Below are 19,567 nucleotides of genomic sequence, written 5' to 3' on the forward strand. Positions count from 1 at the left end.
GGATCCGGCCCCATTCCCAAAATGGTAAAAAAAATAAAACTGCTGTTATTGTAGAGCAATGTATTGTAGGTACTTTAAGAGCGTATAATACTCCAGTGTGTCTTATATATGGACACAATTAGAAAAGAATGTTTAAAATAACTGAGGCGTCTTATACACCTTGCAACTTTTAACCCGGAAATTACTGTATGTTTGGTTTAACGTTGGTTTCAGTTTCGCAATACTGTGATGGCAGTGGTCATAGCGGACATTGTTGGCGCATTTGTCATAGACAGAACCCTGCAGCTGTTGTGCGGAACGGGGAAAGTGAGGCGGCGGTAACGACAGCACTTCATCTAGATCTCATCTAGGATTTTAACTCATTCATTGGAGCTGGGTGTGAGAAAAAAGGGCATAATCCATGTGCGTTAAGTGTCGTACCAGGTAAGCCTGTGCAGGCTGCACATGCTTATCACGGAAGACACTTTCCAATAGTATGGTATTTTTGTTGAAAAAAGTATTTTGTTGGAAAAAATCTACTTTAGGCGGAAAGTATCTTCCTTGATTAGCCTGTGCGGACTGCATAGGCTAATAGGGGACGTCACTTTATGCACATGCATTAAGCCCCTTTTTCTCAGAGCGCAGCTTATTTATGTGTGTGAGTAGAGAGTTACTTGTATATCATGGACTGCACTGGTGTATGGCTGGTGTAGAGAGTTACTTGTATATCATGGACTGCACTGGTGTATGGCTGGTGGAATCTGTATGATTATTCGGTTGATTGGCTTGGCTTGATCCTTCATTGGTTGACAATAATTTAATCAATGTGTTATTTTTTCAAAGTTTTATTTTCTTTCCATGAAATGTATTTGTTAATTTAAGTTATTGAGAAAAATGCTACTTAATAAATCATTTGCAATATATCAAAACACTGGTATCTGCATTTTTGTAAAAATTAAGATTTTCATGGTTATGAACTCTTCAATAAGTTTTCATCATTTTTTGCAAAATCTTTTTTATCTGTTTTATGTTAATTTCCATTTCTTGTGTGGGTAGATTGATGAATTTGGTATCGCGATGAACAATTATTTATGATTATGTATGATTTTGTAAAGACTGAATTGTCGTAGACACGAAACGTATTAATATCCAACATAATCTATGCGCACATTGTTTGTTCATTTATTTTCAAAGCAAGCTTATGTAAGGGATTGAGCATTTATGAGGATACAAACATGTGCCATAATGCAAGTAACTGACCATTGAATTATTCAAACCGGATGTAGATGAGGGGTGGGGGCGATGGCCATAGTAATTATTATCCCCCGCCATAGGCGGAGGGATATTGTTTTGGCGTTGTCCGTCCATCTGTCCGTCAGTCCGGAGCCATGTCTTGGAAGTGCTTTGGCGAATTTCATTGAAACTTGGTATGAGTATATATATGGATAACAGGATGATGCACGCCAAATGGCATTGTACACCATCCATTAATAACGGAGTTATGGCCCTTTGTATCTTTTAAAAATGCTTTTTTTTTCTGTCAAATATAACACTTTTGTGTCCAGAAGCATATTGGCGGGGGATATCAATTCAACGAATTTTCTTGTTTCATTATGAATTGCAAGATGAAACATATGGCAGGATTCGAGCTTAAACTCACCTACCCCTTATTATTTGTCAAACATTCAGCCATTTTAGCATTTATAGAATTATTGATGGTGAACATTAAGCAGAAATAATGTGAGTCCAAATGACCTTTTTGGGGACCAAATTTTAAGAATGGCTTGACTGTAGGGCATGTTTAGTTTAAACGTGTTTATTTCAAACAAGAATGCATTTACACATGAAACATACAACAATTGCATACACACAAGTTTGATTTGGATTAGAACGGAAGACTTCGTCTTAAATAGTTCTTCTCCAAGTGCATGTTTGAATATATATTGAGCAGTGGATGTTAGCGTATTCCGTCAACACTTCATGTTTAAAGACTGTATGTGAATTTGGAATGTGAAATCATTTTGGTGATCATCTCAAACAAAATTGATAATTGCAGGTTCTCAATAGATATTTTTTAATATTCTGTGGATACTTAAAGTATAATAATGACTTCTTCATGACTTGTTTCATTAACAGTTATTGTATTTTTCATCTTTTTAACTGTGTTCATACAAGAATGGACATGGTCACAACGTTTAATTTTGGGGGGATTTAAAATAAATTTAATTTAGCATCCAGATTTGTTGTAAAACAATTTATATGATCCAATTATGTATGTTAGTGCCTGTTTTATTAAGAATTTGTGAAAAATAAAAATGCAAAAGGTGAACATCCTTATAATGCACTGTTTTAAAGAAAAACAGTTCTGATTGATGTCATATTCAATCTTCACATGAAAGTGAGTTTTATTTATTATTTTTTAACCAAAACAGTATTGCATGATTTGATGAGTTTATTTTTTTAATCAAAATATAGAGAGTTCATATTGAATAATATTATTATTATCTTAAGACGACTTTAAGCACTTAAACACTTTTTTATATTCATGCTGAAAATATATATTAAACAAATACTGGAATAATTCTAGATTGTTAAGATATATGAATTATTATTACCTATTTATTCTAAATATATTTTTATATTTAAATTCTTGCTTCTTAAAATGCTTACACATCTTGGTGGTGTTTTTATTTTACCGGTATATGTTGTTTGGAAAAGGGAAAGTATTTTTTGTTTTGTGAATTTTAAGAGGTAAATCATAGCCAATTGAAAAATCTGCAAGATAGAATTGCAGTGTTCCTTATAGGGCTTAAGTAAAACCATTTGAACACTCGAGTCACATTTTTGACCCACTAATAATTAAATTTGTTAAGAGATTTAAAAATCTGTTGTGAGGATATATGAGTTCAAAAACAATTTTGTTCATTCAAAACATGGATGCCTGGTGTTACAACTGTTTTCCTTATAATTCTTTTGTGAAACCATGGGAACACTACCTTATCAGAACTGTCAAGTTCCTTGGGGTCTCAGGTACTTAGGGCCTTTTGCCTTCTTGTTTAACCTCAAAATTAAGTTCAAACATGACTGAATTTCAACAACAAATGTTGTATATTGTCATAAAGTGCTATTACACCTGAGTGTTTTTTTTTTCATCAGTGGTGTTTTGGTGTGGGTAAAATTTGGGGCCAAAATTCAACCTCATTCCCAATCTCAAAAAAGTATGTATTTTTCCCAAATTACTGCCAAAATTCCCAAATAAATACAGATTAAAAAAAACAATGTTTTTAAATAGAAATTGCAATAGAAAGTTATTCTCCATATCCAGCTTTGTGAGTCAAACTTTAGAAAATACAATGTTAAAACTACCATCATCACAAATAAATACAATTTTAGTAGCAACACGTGAATTTTCCCAATGAACACTGCCCATTCCCAAAATGGTGAGAAAACACCACTGTGACCTTATCAAGACCAATCTGTGTACTTCCATTGCAGGTCGTACATCTGTGTGAATGTAAAACTATCTTGTACTGCATTGTATATGTAAAAATATGTTGAACAGCATTGTGTATGTTATACAATGTAGTACTACATGGTGTCTGTAAGCTGTACTACATGGTGTATGTTATACAATGTAGTACTACATGGTGGATGTAATACAATGTTGTACTACATGCTGTATATAATACTATGTTGTACTACATGGTGTATGTAATACTATGTTGTACTACATGCTGCAAGTAATACTATGTTGTACTACATGGTGTATGTAATACTATGTTGTACTACATGGTGTATGTAATACTATGTTGTACTACATGCTGTATGTAATACTATGTTGTACTACATGGTGTATGTAATACTATGTTGTACTACATGCTGCAAGTAATACTATGTTGTACTACATGCTGTATGTTATACTATGTTGTACTACATGGTGTATGTAATACTATGCAGTACTACATGGTGTATGTAATGCTATGTGTACTACATGGTGTATGTAATACTATGTTGTACTACATGGTGTATGTAATACTATGTTGTACTACATGCTGTATGTAATACTATGTTGTACTACATGGTGTATGTAATACTATGTTGTACTACATGGTGTATGTAATACTATGTTGTACTACATGCTGCAAGTAATACTATGTTGTACTGCAGTGTATGTATATAAACTAAGCTGTACTACATGGTGTATGTTATGCTATGTGTACTACATGGTGTATGTAATGCTATGTGTACTACATAGTGTATGTAATGCTATGTGTAGTACATGGTGTATGTAATGCTATGTGTACTACATGGTGTATGTAATGCTATATGTACTACATGGTGTATGCGGATTTCATGTCATGCAGATTCATGACATGTTTACAGTCATTGTTTTTAATTTATTGATAAATTGTTGTATTGATATTGTACTAAATGGAAAATAAACAGCAAGAGCTATTTCTATGAATTAATAAATTGTTGATTTGTTTCACAGCACAGTACCTGACAGTAGATACAAAGCAGTGTGTGATACTGTATGGACAGAATGTATGGCCCCAATTTTTACACGGATAGCTTTTACGTATTAACATGAAACTTGATTACTGTCATGATAAATTGCAATGGTTTGTATATTTAAATCCATGTTTGTGGTAAAGGAGATGAATTCTAGTGTTACAGAATTGACTTTGTGATATAGTTTCATTGATTTCATTCTACTTTTGTAGGGAAACATATATGAACTGCGTCCTGCATTAATAGGTCTTATGTAGCTCCAGACCAGCCTGCGTGTGCAGGCAGTCTGGTCAGTTGCTACGCTGTCTGCGACAGTCACAAAAAAATGATTGGTCTTATTAACGAATTGGGTAGTTCCCGACCAGACAGCCTGTTGCACAGGCTGGTCTGAAACTATGCTGGCTGAATAGGGCAGTAGACCCATTTTCTCAAGACAAGCCTCATATATATTACTTGTAACAGTAATGTAAACAAGGGCTGTTTGTAAAACATGCATGCCCCCCTTATGGGCTGTCAGTTGTAGTGGCAGCCATTTTGTGATTATGTTTTTTGTCACTGTGACCTTGATCTAGTGACCTGAAAATCAATAGGGGTCGTCTGCCAGTCATGATCAATGTACCTATGAAGTTTCATGATCCTAGGCGCAAGCATTCTTGAGTTATCATCCGGAAACCATTTTACTCTTTCGAGTAACTGTGACCTTGACCTTTGACCTAGTGACCTAAAAATCAATAGGGGTCATCTGTCAGTCATGATCAATGCCCATATGAAGTTTCATGATCCTAGGCGTAAGCATTCTTGAGTTATTATCCGGAAACCATTTTACTGTTTCAAGTCACTGTGACCTTGACCTTTGACCTAGTGATCGAAAATCAATAGGGGTCATCTGCCAGTCATGATCAATGTACTTATGAAGTTTCATGAACCTAGGTGTAAGTATTGTTGAGTTATCATCCGGAAACCATTTTACGATTTCGAGTAACTGTGACCTTGACCTTTTACCTAGTGACCTGAAAATCAATAGCGGTAATTTGCTAGTCCTGATCAATGTACCTATGAAGTTTCATGAACCTAGGCGTAAGCATTCTTGAGTTAAATTCCGGAAACCGTTTTACTGTTTCGAGTCACTGTAACCTTGACCTTTGACCTAGTGAACTGAAAATCAATAGGGGTCGCCTGCCATTCATGATCAATGCACCTATGAAGTTTTATTATCCTAGGCCTAGGCGTTCTTGAGTTATCATCAGGAAACCATCTGGTGGACGGACAGACCGACATGTGCAAAACAATACACCCCCTCTTCTTCGAAGGGGGGCATAACAAGTTGATAATACATGTATATATACGATGATTTCCAAACCAGTTTCGTGCACCAAACAAAAAACTGGTTTGCTCAAAGAAATTTTGGGACAGCGCTAGCCCTCCTAGATAGACCCCACGACACCAGTACATAATATAATCTTCAAATGTGGTCCTAAACTACATCCAAGAGCGAGTCACTGTGACCTTGACCTTTGACCTAGTGACCTCAAAATCAATAGGGGTCATTTGCCAGTCATGATCAATGTACCTATGAAGTTTCATGATCCTAGGCGTAAGCGTTCTTGAGTTATCATCCGGAAACCATCTGGTGGACGGACGGAGACCACACGACACCAGTACGTAATATAATCTGCAAATGTTGTCTTAAACTGCATCCAAGAACGAGTCATTGTGACCTTGACCTTTGACCTAGTGACCTCAAAATCAATAGGTGTCATCTGCCAGTCATGATCAATGTACCTGTGAAGTTTCATGATCCTAGGCGTAAGAGTTCTTGAGTTATCATCCGGAAACAATCTGGTGGGGATGGAGACCTCAGGACACCAGAACATAATATAATCTGCAAATGTTGACGTAAACTGCATCCAAGAACGATTCACTGTTACCTTGATCTTTGACCAAGTGACCTCAAAATCAATAGGGGTCATCTGAAAGTCATGCTCAATGTACCTATGAAGTTTCATGATCCTAGGCGTAAGCGTTCTTGAGTTATCATCCGGAAACCATCTGGTTGACGGACGGACCGACATGTGCAAAACAACATACCCTCTTCTTCGAAGGGGGGCATAAATATAAAAAGGTCGTTGTCTTGGTTATAACTTCAACAACAGACATTCTCTGATTACAAGTGTGTTGCAAAAATGCTTTTATGTTTCGACAAAGGAATACATATTTTAAACTGACAGCATTATGCTGTTTGTTCAGTTATTTTTAGCTCACCTGAGCACAACGTGCTCATGGTGAGCTTTTGTGATCGTCTTTTGTCCGTCGTGCGTTGTGCGACGTCAACATTTGCCTTGTTTACTCTCTAGAGGCCACATTTAATTCCAATCTTCATGAAATTTGGTCAGAATATTGGTTTCAATGATATCTTGGATGTGTTCGAAAATGGTTGCGTTTGCTTGAAAAACATGGCTGCCAAGGGGCGGGGCATTTTTCCTTATAAGGCTATATATGGCTATAGCAAAATCTTGTTAAATATCTAGAGGCCACATTTATTGTCCGATCCTCATTAAACTTTGTCAGAAGATTCATCCCAATGAGATCTTGGACGACTTCGAAAATGATGTCCGTTGGTTGAAAAACATGGCCACCAGGGGGCGGGGCATTTTTCCTCATATGGCTATAGTAAAACCTTGTTAACACTCTAGAGGCCACATTTATTTTCCTATCTTCATGAAACTTGCTCAGATGATATGTCCCAATGAAATCAAAAATGGTAACCTTGGCTTTAAACATGGCTGCCAAAGGGCGGGGCATTTTTCCTTATATGGCTATAGTTTAATAGTTAAATTTGTTCAGAACATTGGTTTCCTGTGTAGTAAAGTTTGGTTTTATTATGTCAATATTATGTGACATTAACTGTGTTATGTAATTTTTCATAACACAGAATTTTCATAGTTAACATAACTGTTTTAGTCATTAACACTTGTGATAGGTCTTTCAACTAAGAGATAACTGAAAGAAAGACAACATGACCATGATATTGCAGTATTTATGCAGTATTTATCTCCCTTGTTTAACCTGGTTCAGTAATCTATATTTAGTTCTGCGCTGGAATTTGGGAAGATATTGATCATTGATAAATGCACTATTTTGAGGGAAAATTGACTACTCTGCCATTGATCTCTTCTGAACTGTATAAAATAAGCTGTTTGGGCTGATTTAAACACCTCTTGATGCTTTCTTGAAAAGTTAACAGCTCTTAAAAAAGGTTGGAATTTTGAAATAATTAATCTCTAAATTATTTTTAACACCAGCATTATTTTCTAAATTATCCTTATTATTTAGATTATTTTTATTTATCATTTTCTAAATTAGAAAGACTATATTCTATTTCAATAACTGTAGTATATTTTTCTTATTTTTACATTTGATTCACTGAAGTTTCCTATTCTCCATAAATATTGTTCTTTAGATTAAATAAGAGCTATTTTGTAAACTAGATTTTTGAAGCACTTTCTAGACTAACAGTAACTTATATTTATATCAGGGTTTTTTTATACAGATTTTGAATTTCTTTTTACATTCATTAAGGTATTTGCTGTATGTTGTTTATTTTTGTAACGATACTTAGATTCTTTAGACTTGGCTTGTACCAGTTCTTAATGTTCTGTCATTGTTCTTCATTTTCCGAGTTCTTGGAATAAAAAATTAGTTATTTTGTTAAGCTGCCTTGGTTTTCACATATAAATAAATTCTTTGAGTGTATTTAGGCGTCCCTGACTGAACGCCTTTAGATAATTGAATTACAACAAGTCAGTATATTCATCCTGACCGGAAATAAGAGTTTGTCAAATAAATATGTTCGCATTACATAAGTGCTTACAAAGTTACATAACTTGTAACCGTCCTGTGACCGGCTCATTTGCGTAAGCGAAGGAGACCGCACTACCACACCTGGATAGGACAGTTGAGTTCGATAATGGTTTTGATCGGTAAAAAAACATGGCCGTCAGGGGGGGTCTTTTTCCTGATATTTATATAGTAAAAAAGCTTGTGAACACTCTAGAAGTCACATGTTTTGCCTAATCATCATGAAATTGTGTCAAAACATTAGTTATGTGGATGTCTCGGACAAGTTTGAAAATGGTCATGACCAGTGAAAAAACATGGCCGCCAGGGAGTGGGGCAGTTTTCTTTATATGTATATAGTGACAACACGTGAACAGTCTCGAAGACACATTTTTTCCCAATCTTCATGAAATTTGGACATATCTTGGAAGAGTTAAAAAAAATGGTTCAGGTCTGTTAAAATAACATGGCCGCCAAGGGGCCATTTGTTGTTCATTCTCCGTGATACTTGGTTAGACCATTTGTTCCATTGCTATCTTGGGCTGCAAAGAACAGGTCATTTCTTTTTATCTCAGGTGAGCGACTTTGGGCCTTTCAGGCCCTCTTGTTTAAATGAATTCCCCATACATTAATTCAATTACAGTCCAGAAAGTTGTAAAATTTGACTTATTTTGTTGACGACAACCTCTTTCCAAGGTTACTGCGGCTTAAGTTATTAAGTTGTATAAAATTATCATTAAATATAGTTGACATGAAAGTCTTCAACAAAAATGAAGAATTAAAATTGTGTCTGTTAACTACCACCAAAGTATAGTCTCAAAGGGTAAGGCTCATGATGTAGGTATAGATTCATCAAAGTGTAACCTCAAACGGTAAGGCTAATGTTGTAGGTATACTTTCACCAAAGTGTAGCCTCAAAGAGTAAGGCTCATGATGAAGGTATAGATTCATCAATGTGTAACCTCAAAGGGTAAGGCTAATGTTGTAGGTATACTTTCACCATAGTGTAACCTCAAAGGGTGAGGCTAATGTTGTAGGTATAGATTCATCAATGTGTAACCTCAAAGGGTAAAGCTAATGATGTTGGTATACTTTCACCAAAGTGTATCCTCAAAGGGTAAGGCTTATGATGTTTGTATACTTTCACCAAAGTGTAACCTCAAAATGTAAGGCTAATGATGTTGGTATACATTCACCAAAATGTAACCTCAAATGGTAAGGCTGATGATTTTGGTATACATTCACCAAAATGTAACATCAAATGGTAAAGCTAATGACGTTGGTATACTTTCACCAAAATGTAACCTCAAATGGTAAAGCTAATGATGTTGGTATACTGTCACCAAAATGTAACCTCAAATGGTAATTCTGATGATGTTAATATACTTTCACCAAAGTGTAACCTCAAAGGGTAAGGCTTATGATGTTGGAATACTTTCACCAAAGTGTAACCTCAATGGGTAAGGCTAATGATTTATGTATACATTCTCCAAAGTGTAACCTCAAATGGTAAGGCTTATGATGTTGATATACTTTCACCAAAGTGTAACCTCAAATGGAAAGGCTCATGATGTCGGTATACTTTCACCAAATTATAACCTCAAATTGTAAGGCTAATAATGGTGATATACTTCACTAAAGTGTAACCTAAAAGGGTAAGGCTAATGATGTAGGTATAGTTACACCAAAGTGTAACCGCAAAGGGTAAGGCTAATGATGTTTATATACTTTCCCCAAAGTGTAAACTCAAAGAGTAAAGCTTATAATGTTGGTAAACTTTCACCAAAGTGTAACCTCAATGGGTAAGGCTAATGATGTTGGTATACTTTTACCAAAGTTTAACCTCAAAGGGTAAGGCTAATGATAGTAGTATACTTTCACCAAAGTGTAATCTCAAAGAGTAGGCTAATGATGTTGGTATACTTAAAACCAAAGTGTAACCTCAAAGGGTAATCTCATCGTGTACGCACAAACAAGAATTTGACTGAAATTGATTGATTAAATAGCCACATTACCAGAAAGGGTACACAAACACACTTTAACATGCCATGAAACATAAAGTATTTTAGTTATTCTCAAAACATGTATAGACAACAAATAACAAGCACTGCATTATAATAAGGCCTATTACCTTTATCAGGCATACATATATTGCATAAAATAGAAAAGAGCTTTCCAGTTCATTCACTTTGCATGGATATACCAAGGAATATCAGGTCTTCAGTTTTATGTTTAAGTGTAGGCTCTCCCCTTCAATGAACAACTAGCGGATGTGTGCAAATAAACATTCCTTGGATTGTTTGTAATAATGTCTCTCGTGGTTTTGCTTCACGAATTTTTGTATTCCTATATTCAAATGGTTTGTGTAACAGTTTCTCACTGACGTTCAGACCGTCCTTGGAAGTCCAATTTTAATAAAATCAAATCAATGTAAAGATCTCGCATGATGACGTTCCATTAAGTTTGTGTTGACGTCATGTAAACGTTGCTTGACTTTTTGAATGACGTCAGGTGAACTGTATAATTACGTCATGATGTTGAGGAAAGGCTTTCAACATGGCCTCCCTTTCTCCTGCGATCCAGTCTCGAAACTCAAAACCTGGGCAAAAGGAAAAACACGAGTGTACACACTTAAAATATACTCAAATAATTACGATTTAAAAACCTGAAAATCATAAAGCGTTGCTACGCGAATCGATTTAATAATTTGGAGAGTTCTGTTGTTGTCATTATATTTTGTAAAATATACTCAAATAACTAACATAGTTTTGCTTTTTGCTATGCTACAAAAAGTGCATAAACCATAATTTCCATTATACTTTTGTTTGCGTAAACGTGCGTCTTTAATGTAGATCTAATCAACACATGGTTAGCTTAATACAACTGTCCTTCAATAAAATACTATGATTTGAAAGGTCATTAACATGCAGTGTGATTGGATGAATACCTTAAAATGTAGCTTTCCTTCAATACAGACAAACCTAACTAAACATCTGAACAAACTCAACTTTATACCTTAACACCACATATAGGCTCATGCATATTATTGTACCTCACAAAATATGTAAGAATCAAAATAATGATTGCGTTGTCTTTATTGATCGGCCAATTCTTGATCTGATGGCTGGCTATTAAATTATATGGCTGACACATTCGTGAATTAATTCCCACTCATCAGAAGTCGAAGTCATTGTTGAGTGGCAAACAAATCCAACAATGTTCGGCGACTATTCAGCACGCACTTCAACTGACATCATGTCAGTATTTAATTCTATTATTGAGAATTTAGCAGCGACTACACTGAATTTACTTTTTTATATATAGCCGTCCCTACTACATAAACCGTGAGACAGTTATCTGGTGATAAGATACTGGCTTAGGAATCGGATGGTCCTTGTTTCGAAGCCATCTAAGACTACGATTTTTAATCAAATCATTAATTCCGCGCTTGCAGCTCTCCACCCGGAAGTATAAACCTGTCTTGTTCTGAGAAAACTGTGTTTCATTTATTGTGCGTAAAGTGTCGTCCCAGATTAGCCTGTGCAGTCCGCACAGGCTAATCAGGGACGACACTTTCCGCTTTAATGGTATTTTTAGTTTCAAGAAGTCCCTCCTTACCGAAAATCAAGTTTAGGCGGAAAGTGTCGTCCCTGATTAGCCTGTGCGGACTGCACAGGCTAATCTGGGACGACACTTTACGCATATGTATTATGCCCAGTTTTATCAGAACAAGACACAAATTGTTACCTGTAAGGGAAATAAGCCAATATGAAGTGGCTGCATATAGCCCCGAATGTAAACGGAGAACTTGCATGGTGATCGGGTGGTAACTATGAATTTAGGCTGAAGATGAGAAAAGTATCGTTATCACACTATAAACCCATGTCTTTAGCTCTCTTTACTTTTACTCGTTACTCACCCGGCGTCACCACGGCGCTGTAGAGCGCGTAGGCCGCCCCTTCCTGTAGTTCGGCGCAGTACCACGTTTCATGCGGCACAATCGCCTGCCCCATACAGTCTTCATGGCGCACAACGTCCCCCAGTGTGACACTCGACAGTTTCCCGCCGTCCGTCAACATCCGTACCTACCAGGGGAAAGTGGTACATACTGTGTACATAACAGTAAACTCGGTGTGTATATTCTCCAAAATAGTGAGAAATACAACAATATCCGTGAGATCAATTTCTTATGAGTTAAAGTTGTAAGAACTTAGCCACAGGCTAATCAATGACGTCACTTTCCGCTTTAATGGTATTTTTCGTTTAAAGAAAGGCTCTTCTTAGCGAATGTCCATTTTAGGCGGAAATTTCGTCCCTGATAAGCCTGTGTGTACTGCGCAGGCTAATCGTGGACGAAACTTTTCGCACACGCATTAATCTCCGTTTGTCTGATCGAGGCTCACATGAAAGAAATGTGAAAGTGTCCATGAATCAAACTACGAAATGACTTCGTTATTATGACGTCATTGCAATTGAAGTCCCGCCGAAAGAGCAAATCATCTTACCCCGTAAGAACCGCAATTGCACTTCCACAACTACTGACCTTGACCTTTCCACCAGCATGCCAGTAGAATCCCTCGTCTGACAGGTGTTTGTGCCACGTGACGCAGTGAGGCTGTGTCAACAGGAAGTATATACTGGTCGCCGTGGAGCGAGGTCCGTCATGGCTGGGGACGGAGAAGTTATTTGGTTCACCCGTGTAGAGAACAAAACTATTGAACATTTCAGAATGATGACTGTGACGTAACACAGAAAATTATATTAGGGTTAATAATTTTATAATCAAATTGTAATTATATTAGGGTTAGTAATTTTATAATCAAATTATAATACACAGGCAAGAAACATACAAAATCATAAATAACTACACTATAACTAAATAAAGACGGTTAGTAATTAAGATACCAAACGAAAACAAAGCAATCAACATGCCATAACATACAATTAGGTCTTTTCTACGTTATACCTAAAAGTATCGTGACTTGTTAAATGCATAGAAACAGTTAGTAGGCACATTAAGCGGGGAGAAGCGACATTCCGATGCGTTTTCCAGGTGTGAATACAAATTGGAGATGTCAAATTAAATGGAGACCCGCGAGTACAGAGGCTTAAAGTCCGGTGGGAAGATATGTCATCTGTCCAAGAACGGAAAAATTCACATGTTTGACGCCCATTACTTGATGACAGGCGTGGGTCACGAATTAGGCGAGTATGTAACGAAATTGGTATAAATACCTCGTCAAAATATGCAGATAACACACGCCCTTGCCTTCTCTTAGGAAATATTCATTTTGTGTTTTTTACTTTGGTTTTGAAATTATTTGTTTATCTTAAATAAAGAACTTTAACTTTACATTCAGACTTGTGATTCATATTACGTGACATGACGATACATGCTTATCTGGTATGACATTTTAAGCCTGGTTTTTATAAGAGAATGGCTCATAAGTAGATTTAACTTCAGTTTGTTACTGAGACTTACCTTGTCAGTGAAGTAAACACCACCTCCCTGTCCCCTTTAAACATCTCCCGGAATGCGCCGTATCCCGAGGGGTGGGGAACCAAGCCCAGCTGCTTCTTCAGACGCTCCATTTCCGCTTCCGGTAATTGTTTCGACATCCTAGGTGCCTATGTTATACAAACATAACCACGTATACATAGATTTGCGCAAAGTGTGAACACGTTGTCCGTTTACCGACCGACCCGTTTAGATGTGCGCTCAATGCATCTCTTAGACATGCATTTATTATGTGTATACATGTATATAATTATCCATTCCTATTAACTGTATGCATACACGTTTTTTTTTCCAAATAAACATTTTGAAGCGTTGAAAGGTATTGAAAAGTGTTGCAAACGCTTTTTTATCACATGCTATACCCTGTTTCCAATGTAATACAATCATAACATTTTTTTTTTTATTACACATGTGTAATACAACATTTTAAAGCGTTTTTATTGGCTTAGTTTTCGTTTATTGACCAATCGCATTTTGTTATTTTGCTGAAATGACGTTGCAACGTCAAATGACGTCAAGAAATGTAAACAACATTTCGGGATTTTTTCATTATGTTTGCGTAAATATTTATTTAATTTGCTCATTTAAAAGCATGTGATAAAAAAGATCTGACACTCGTTGTCATATCATACCATATTTTATTAAACTCGTCCAGAAAATTCGTTAGTAAGCTAACCAAAGGCTCGCTTACTAACAAAATTTCTGAACTCTTTTAATAAAATATGGTATGATATGACAACTCGTGCTAGATCCTATATGTATGTGTTCATTATTTCAATCTATAAATGTATTGACAGGTGAAGAAGTGTGTTTGCTGTAATGAAAACATGCAGGTTGTACAGGGAAAATTAGAAAGATCAAGATTATTTAGCAGCATTAACAGTTTTGTTTTCTTTAAGAGACAAAATACATATCACAATTTGAAAAAAAGGTTGTATTAATGCTGGTGCTGTACATTTAAAACTGTTCGCAAACAAGAATAAACAGGAATAAACAAGTCACTTTGTGAATGCAGTAGTAAATCAGTTCCCCAAGCTCACATAAGGATAAGCACGTTTTAGACATACACCAATAATCTGTTAATGAATTGTAATCTAGACATCTTAACCGCACCTGGGTAATTTAATTAGTTGATCGCGTTTACGGCCGACTAAATTTACAGAGCATGTATTGTATTGCAACTCCCTATGTGCTTAGCTACGCAAAGGACGGTAACTCACTACGCTAGGAACGATTACCGCTGCCTGTCTGCACTGCAGACGACGAATGCTTAGGAGCGTATGCTCTACTACTGCAGCGTGTGTATTTACCAGCTTGTAAGACGACATTGGTCAGTCTAGTGTTTATCATTGAAATATGTACATATTGGCTGCTTTTAGGGAAAACGGGGCTTAATGCATGTCAAATAAGTTAGCCTGTGCACACTGATTAGCCTGTGCAATGCGCACAAGCTAATCAAGGACGACAACAGCGAACAACTTCAGTGCCTTCAGCGCTTTGATTTAGATATAAACTACGGCATTTACTAATCGTACGCAATATGACGATAGTAACCGATTACTCAAAGTGATCGTGCGCTACACCAATCGTGATACATCGGCTATCTCCGGAATCCTCCGTTACATGAAATACATCATCTGCTAGTCCATTATTAGTCGCGCTAGTACATTTACATCAGTTTTAAAAGTGACATACAAATTACAATGCGAAGGCAAGTCAAACAATTGCAGTAGCTCTGTATAAGTACATCTATTTACCTGATCAAATAAGCTACCAACACAAGTGAATACGCAAGTATTACCTGTTTACTCAACTCCCTGTGTGCAAAGATAGCGCAGCCGTTCAGCAACACGTGTTAACACAGATCTAACTCAATAGTATCATAAACCAAACGAGTTTAACATGCTATCAACCACTTGATTAAAGTGCTATAAAGAGTAGGGTTTATAAACTACTGTACTAATGCTCGCAACGTAGCTATAATCATAATCGAGTTATGGAACCTGTTAACTCTTATTTAATGCGTTGTTGTAAAAACAACAACAACAGCAAAGCAGATCTAAGTTCTTTCAACCCAGGATCCTTCATGCCCTTGCCTCAACTCATCTTCACTGTCCGATCTTATTGAACTTGTTCCGAAGATCGTCACGCGATACTCTTTTTAAATTACTAACTGCTTTATATTGTTAAAGGGGCCTTTTCACAGATTTTGGCATGTATTGAAGTTTGTCATTAAATACTTTATATTGATAAATGAAAATATTGAATCTAAAAAGCTCCAGTATAAATACAAAAATAAAATTAAAACCACTCGACCATCCATGCTCACACAATGAGTGATGTATTTTATACTTTATATAAGCTATCCTCGTAGTATTGCAAAATATAACGACAACAACAGAACTCTCCAAACTATTCAACCGTTTCACGTTGCAACGCTTTATTTTTTTGGTTTTTAAATCGTCAAAAGATGCCTATAGGGGATATTTAAAGCATGGTTAATGTTCAGTATTACTGTTTCCTCACAAATATCATAACTACAACAAACATTTGCGAATCTGAAACACGTTTTTCAATTTTGTCAATTTACCAACATGTGAAAATGCCCTTTTTAAGGTGTGCAAAGTTCCGCTTTCAACAAATATAGGGTAGGTATGTTGGCCAAAGTTAAGTTCACTTCTTTCACTTTACAAATTTATTATTTCTCTCTACTTTACGTATGTGTCATTTCCCTCCATAAAGCACCACTCAAGTTACAGAAAAAAATTGAATATGAAATGTTTTAGGAAAATTGAACAATTAGAATTTTCTAGTATTATATAGTTTTATGGGGTTTTTTTTTCAGAGATAGAAAACGTAAATCACAAACATGCTTTCATGATGGAGAAGTACAGTTATTGTTTTAATTAAAAGCTTTCAATTTCTGGGGTCATGTAATAAACTTAATATTAAAGTGTAAAATAATTCTTAGAACGTTATCAAAATCATAGATTATTATAAGCAAAACTGGCATGTGAGTGGGCAGCAACTTATCAAGAGAATTTCAGTTTGTATCGAAAATGTTGAAAACATGATCTACGCGTATTCTAAAGTAACACCGACGACCCTGAAAATAACCTGTTTATCTTGTGGCGATACGAAGAAGAACGTTGCATGAAAATCAAGGGACTAGTTAAAATCAGTGCACACGTGTTTTACAACAAGAATAGTGTTTACATTATACAAAAGTGTCCAGAAAATCTTTCTTCTAAATATGGAATAAATGGAGATGAGTTAAAGGAAAAATGTCGTCGTTATAACGAAAATGCTATTTTATAACTTAATATATTTTAACACGAATTAAATCATGAACAAAAATTGCCAAAAAACATTTAGATACTTAAAACGATGATTTTGTTGTTATTTTACAGATACGGATTAATCAAAATGCCACGATTTTTTATAGGCATCAATAGTTTGGTAACAAAAACACGTTATTTGAACCCTTCGCTAATCATTAAAAACTAAACGGTGAATCATCACAACAGATATAAAAAGGACATATATACATAATACACTTATTTCATCTTAAAATCTCAAGGTATGGTCTCTGTCGCCAAAATATCGAGTGTCAAAATATTATGTGTGCTTATCAATTATATTTCTATAACATTATGAGAGAATAAAAAAATAACTACGTAAACTTAGTTATACGGATATTAAACCCCAATAATTTACTGTTTATTACACAGACCAGAAGCAGATAATTTTCTAAACGGCAGTTAGAATACTATTTAAAACAGTATTATTGTTTGCTTACACTATTGTTTATGTTATATTGAACTATTCACTATAAAATATAATATGCCACGGGATTTTTGCATGGATCATAATTATTCGTATTGATTTGATAAACACTTAAAAGCTTTGCATTTCTAAGTAATAATAATCAAATGGATTAAATCTAAGGTTACACAGAAAATGATTACTTTCTTTTGTTTTATAACTTTCGAAAATATCCAGCAAAGGCGAATCTCAAATTGACACAAGTTATCAGCGTTGTGTATTTTTCTGTACAGATGTTGTTATGTAGTTTATTGTTGTTGGGGTTTTGAAATGTGTCTTATCAGAGGATATATCTCTAGTTGTTTATGGCAGTCACAGAGTGCTATCCGATATTCTATTAGAAATCCCCTAATTAAATCAAGTTTGTTTTATAAACATTCATCGCTATCATATAAGGGCCTAACACAGGGATGGAGCACCCTGTCGATCCAAAGTCCCACCGCGCCCCTTTTTATCTACGCATGCCCTTGTTTTGATTTCATCACATCATTATAACGGAAGTAGTATTTAAATACATCCATTAGAAATCTTGCAAGTATCCGTTCTGTGGCTATAAGTTTGAACTGTACAACGTAGTCATATTCAACGCGATCTTACTGTAGTATTACAATCAAATAAATCAAACATAAATTCAGGTTTGTTTCCGGCATTTGCGTTAAACAAAAAAAAGACAAATATATTTTTATCGATTCATATTCCCTACCTGATTGTCATATTGAGCAATAGATTCTTTGCTGTCCGAGTCACTTTCAGAAAAAAATCTTACTGACAATCACTAAATTTCGTTTCATACATGTAATGTTCAAAAGAAAATTCTTCATAATCTCTATAATAGTCCATTTTAATTTATTGTTCTTACAAAAGTTGCGATAAATTTCGCATCCAATGCCATTTTATGCCGGTTCGTAAATGCCGGCGAATGAACACGGTTCCAACATACGTCACTATCAGTTTGTATAAAAATAGCGAGTAGATCGGAAAATGTGAAAATTCGCGACTTTGTCATGTTCGTTCTCACTAATAACACCCCCATTGAATCGAAACGAGGTGCCAAAACGTGTTTGTTTCCAATTAATTGGATTTAATAGTGTTTTAAGGGTTTTAAAAGCATGGAATTTCACATTTAAGCCACAATTCTAGTCTTTCACAAGAAATGTAACCGTATGTTGTTGTTTTTAGTTCTAATTTATACATTTTACATGGGTACTCGAGCACGGAAACATTCAAATATCTTTGTTACTTATTTATATTGATATGTAAAAATGATCGAAAGCAGCATAAATTAACAGAACGTTTACATGAAATACCAATTAAGACATAAGTCCAGGCGCATCACCAAAGCAAGGAAGGATCGGTCTTGTTATCGCAAACAAACAAATGAGCCGTGCTCCGTTTAATGCATGTGCGTAAAGTGTCGTCCCAGATTAGACTTCACAGTCCGCACAGGCTAATCAGGGACGACACTTTCCACCTAAACTTTTTTGCTAAGAAGAGACTATCTTGAAATATACAATATCATAAAAGCGGAAAGTGTCGCCCCTGATTAGCCTGTGCTGACTGCACAGGCTAATCTTGGACGACACTTTAGACACATGCATTAAACCCCTTTTTCACAGAGCGAGGCCCAAATGTTTGCAAGTCTAACATGCAACTATAAAAATAGTTTAAAGCATGGATACCGTTTCAGAATTCAGCGGAAGTAAGTAACGGTTCGATGAATTAAGTTGTGGAAACGCAAACATTAATAAAGAAAGTTACGATTAAGCCGAAACCATACATACGTATGTGTGTTTTTAGCCCTAAAATTCAGCAACTTACACTCATAGATGAAATTTGAATTGCTCCACTTTGCATTACAGGATGTCGTTTCCATTGACGGAAATAGGGCCAATTTCC

The 19,567-nt window shown here is 35.6% G+C and overlaps 3 protein-coding genes across 12 annotated transcripts in view; 1 reads left to right on the forward strand and 2 right to left on the reverse strand.

Annotated features, from left to right (window-relative positions):
* Nucleotides 1-4,444, forward strand: part of LOC127836850 (endoplasmic reticulum transmembrane helix translocase-like) — a 55,146-nt gene extending 50,702 nt beyond the window's left edge. The window contains exons 26-27 of one of the 2 annotated variants that reach the window (XR_008028951.1): nt 214-3,790; nt 3,937-4,444. Coding sequence is in view for 1 of the 2 variants with exons in the window: in XM_052363472.1 (XP_052219432.1) it covers nt 214-321 (108 nt within the window). In the remaining variant the exon portion in view is untranslated. Of the gene's footprint in view, nt 1-213 lie in introns of both variants that reach the window. The other variant, XM_052363472.1, reaches the window with a different exon arrangement.
* LOC127836879 (uncharacterized) overlaps nt 1-15,803 on the reverse strand; it is a 339,553-nt gene extending 323,750 nt beyond the window's left edge. The window contains exons 1-5 of one of the 3 annotated variants that reach the window (XR_008028962.1): nt 15,648-15,803; nt 13,811-13,956; nt 12,872-13,040; nt 12,248-12,413; nt 10,460-10,927 (exon numbers count right to left, since the gene is read on the reverse strand). Coding sequence is in view for 1 of the 3 variants with exons in the window: in XM_052363530.1 (XP_052219490.1) it covers nt 10,836-10,927; nt 12,248-12,413; nt 12,872-13,040; nt 13,811-13,947 (564 nt within the window). In the remaining 2 variants the exon portion in view is untranslated. Of the gene's footprint in view, nt 1-10,426; nt 10,928-12,247; nt 12,414-12,871; nt 13,041-13,810; nt 13,957-15,647 lie in introns of those variants that run through there. The other 2 variants (XR_008028963.1, XM_052363530.1) reach the window with 2 other exon arrangements.
* LOC127836852 (probable serine/threonine-protein kinase tsuA) overlaps nt 1-19,567 on the reverse strand; it is a 404,515-nt gene that overhangs the window by 236,291 nt on the left and 148,657 nt on the right. The gene's annotated exons all lie outside the window — the stretch shown is intronic.

The sequence above is a fragment of the Dreissena polymorpha genome, chromosome 7 (assembly GCF_020536995.1).
Source record: "Dreissena polymorpha isolate Duluth1 chromosome 7, UMN_Dpol_1.0, whole genome shotgun sequence".
Classification (NCBI taxonomy): domain Eukaryota; kingdom Metazoa; phylum Mollusca; class Bivalvia; order Myida; family Dreissenidae; genus Dreissena; species Dreissena polymorpha.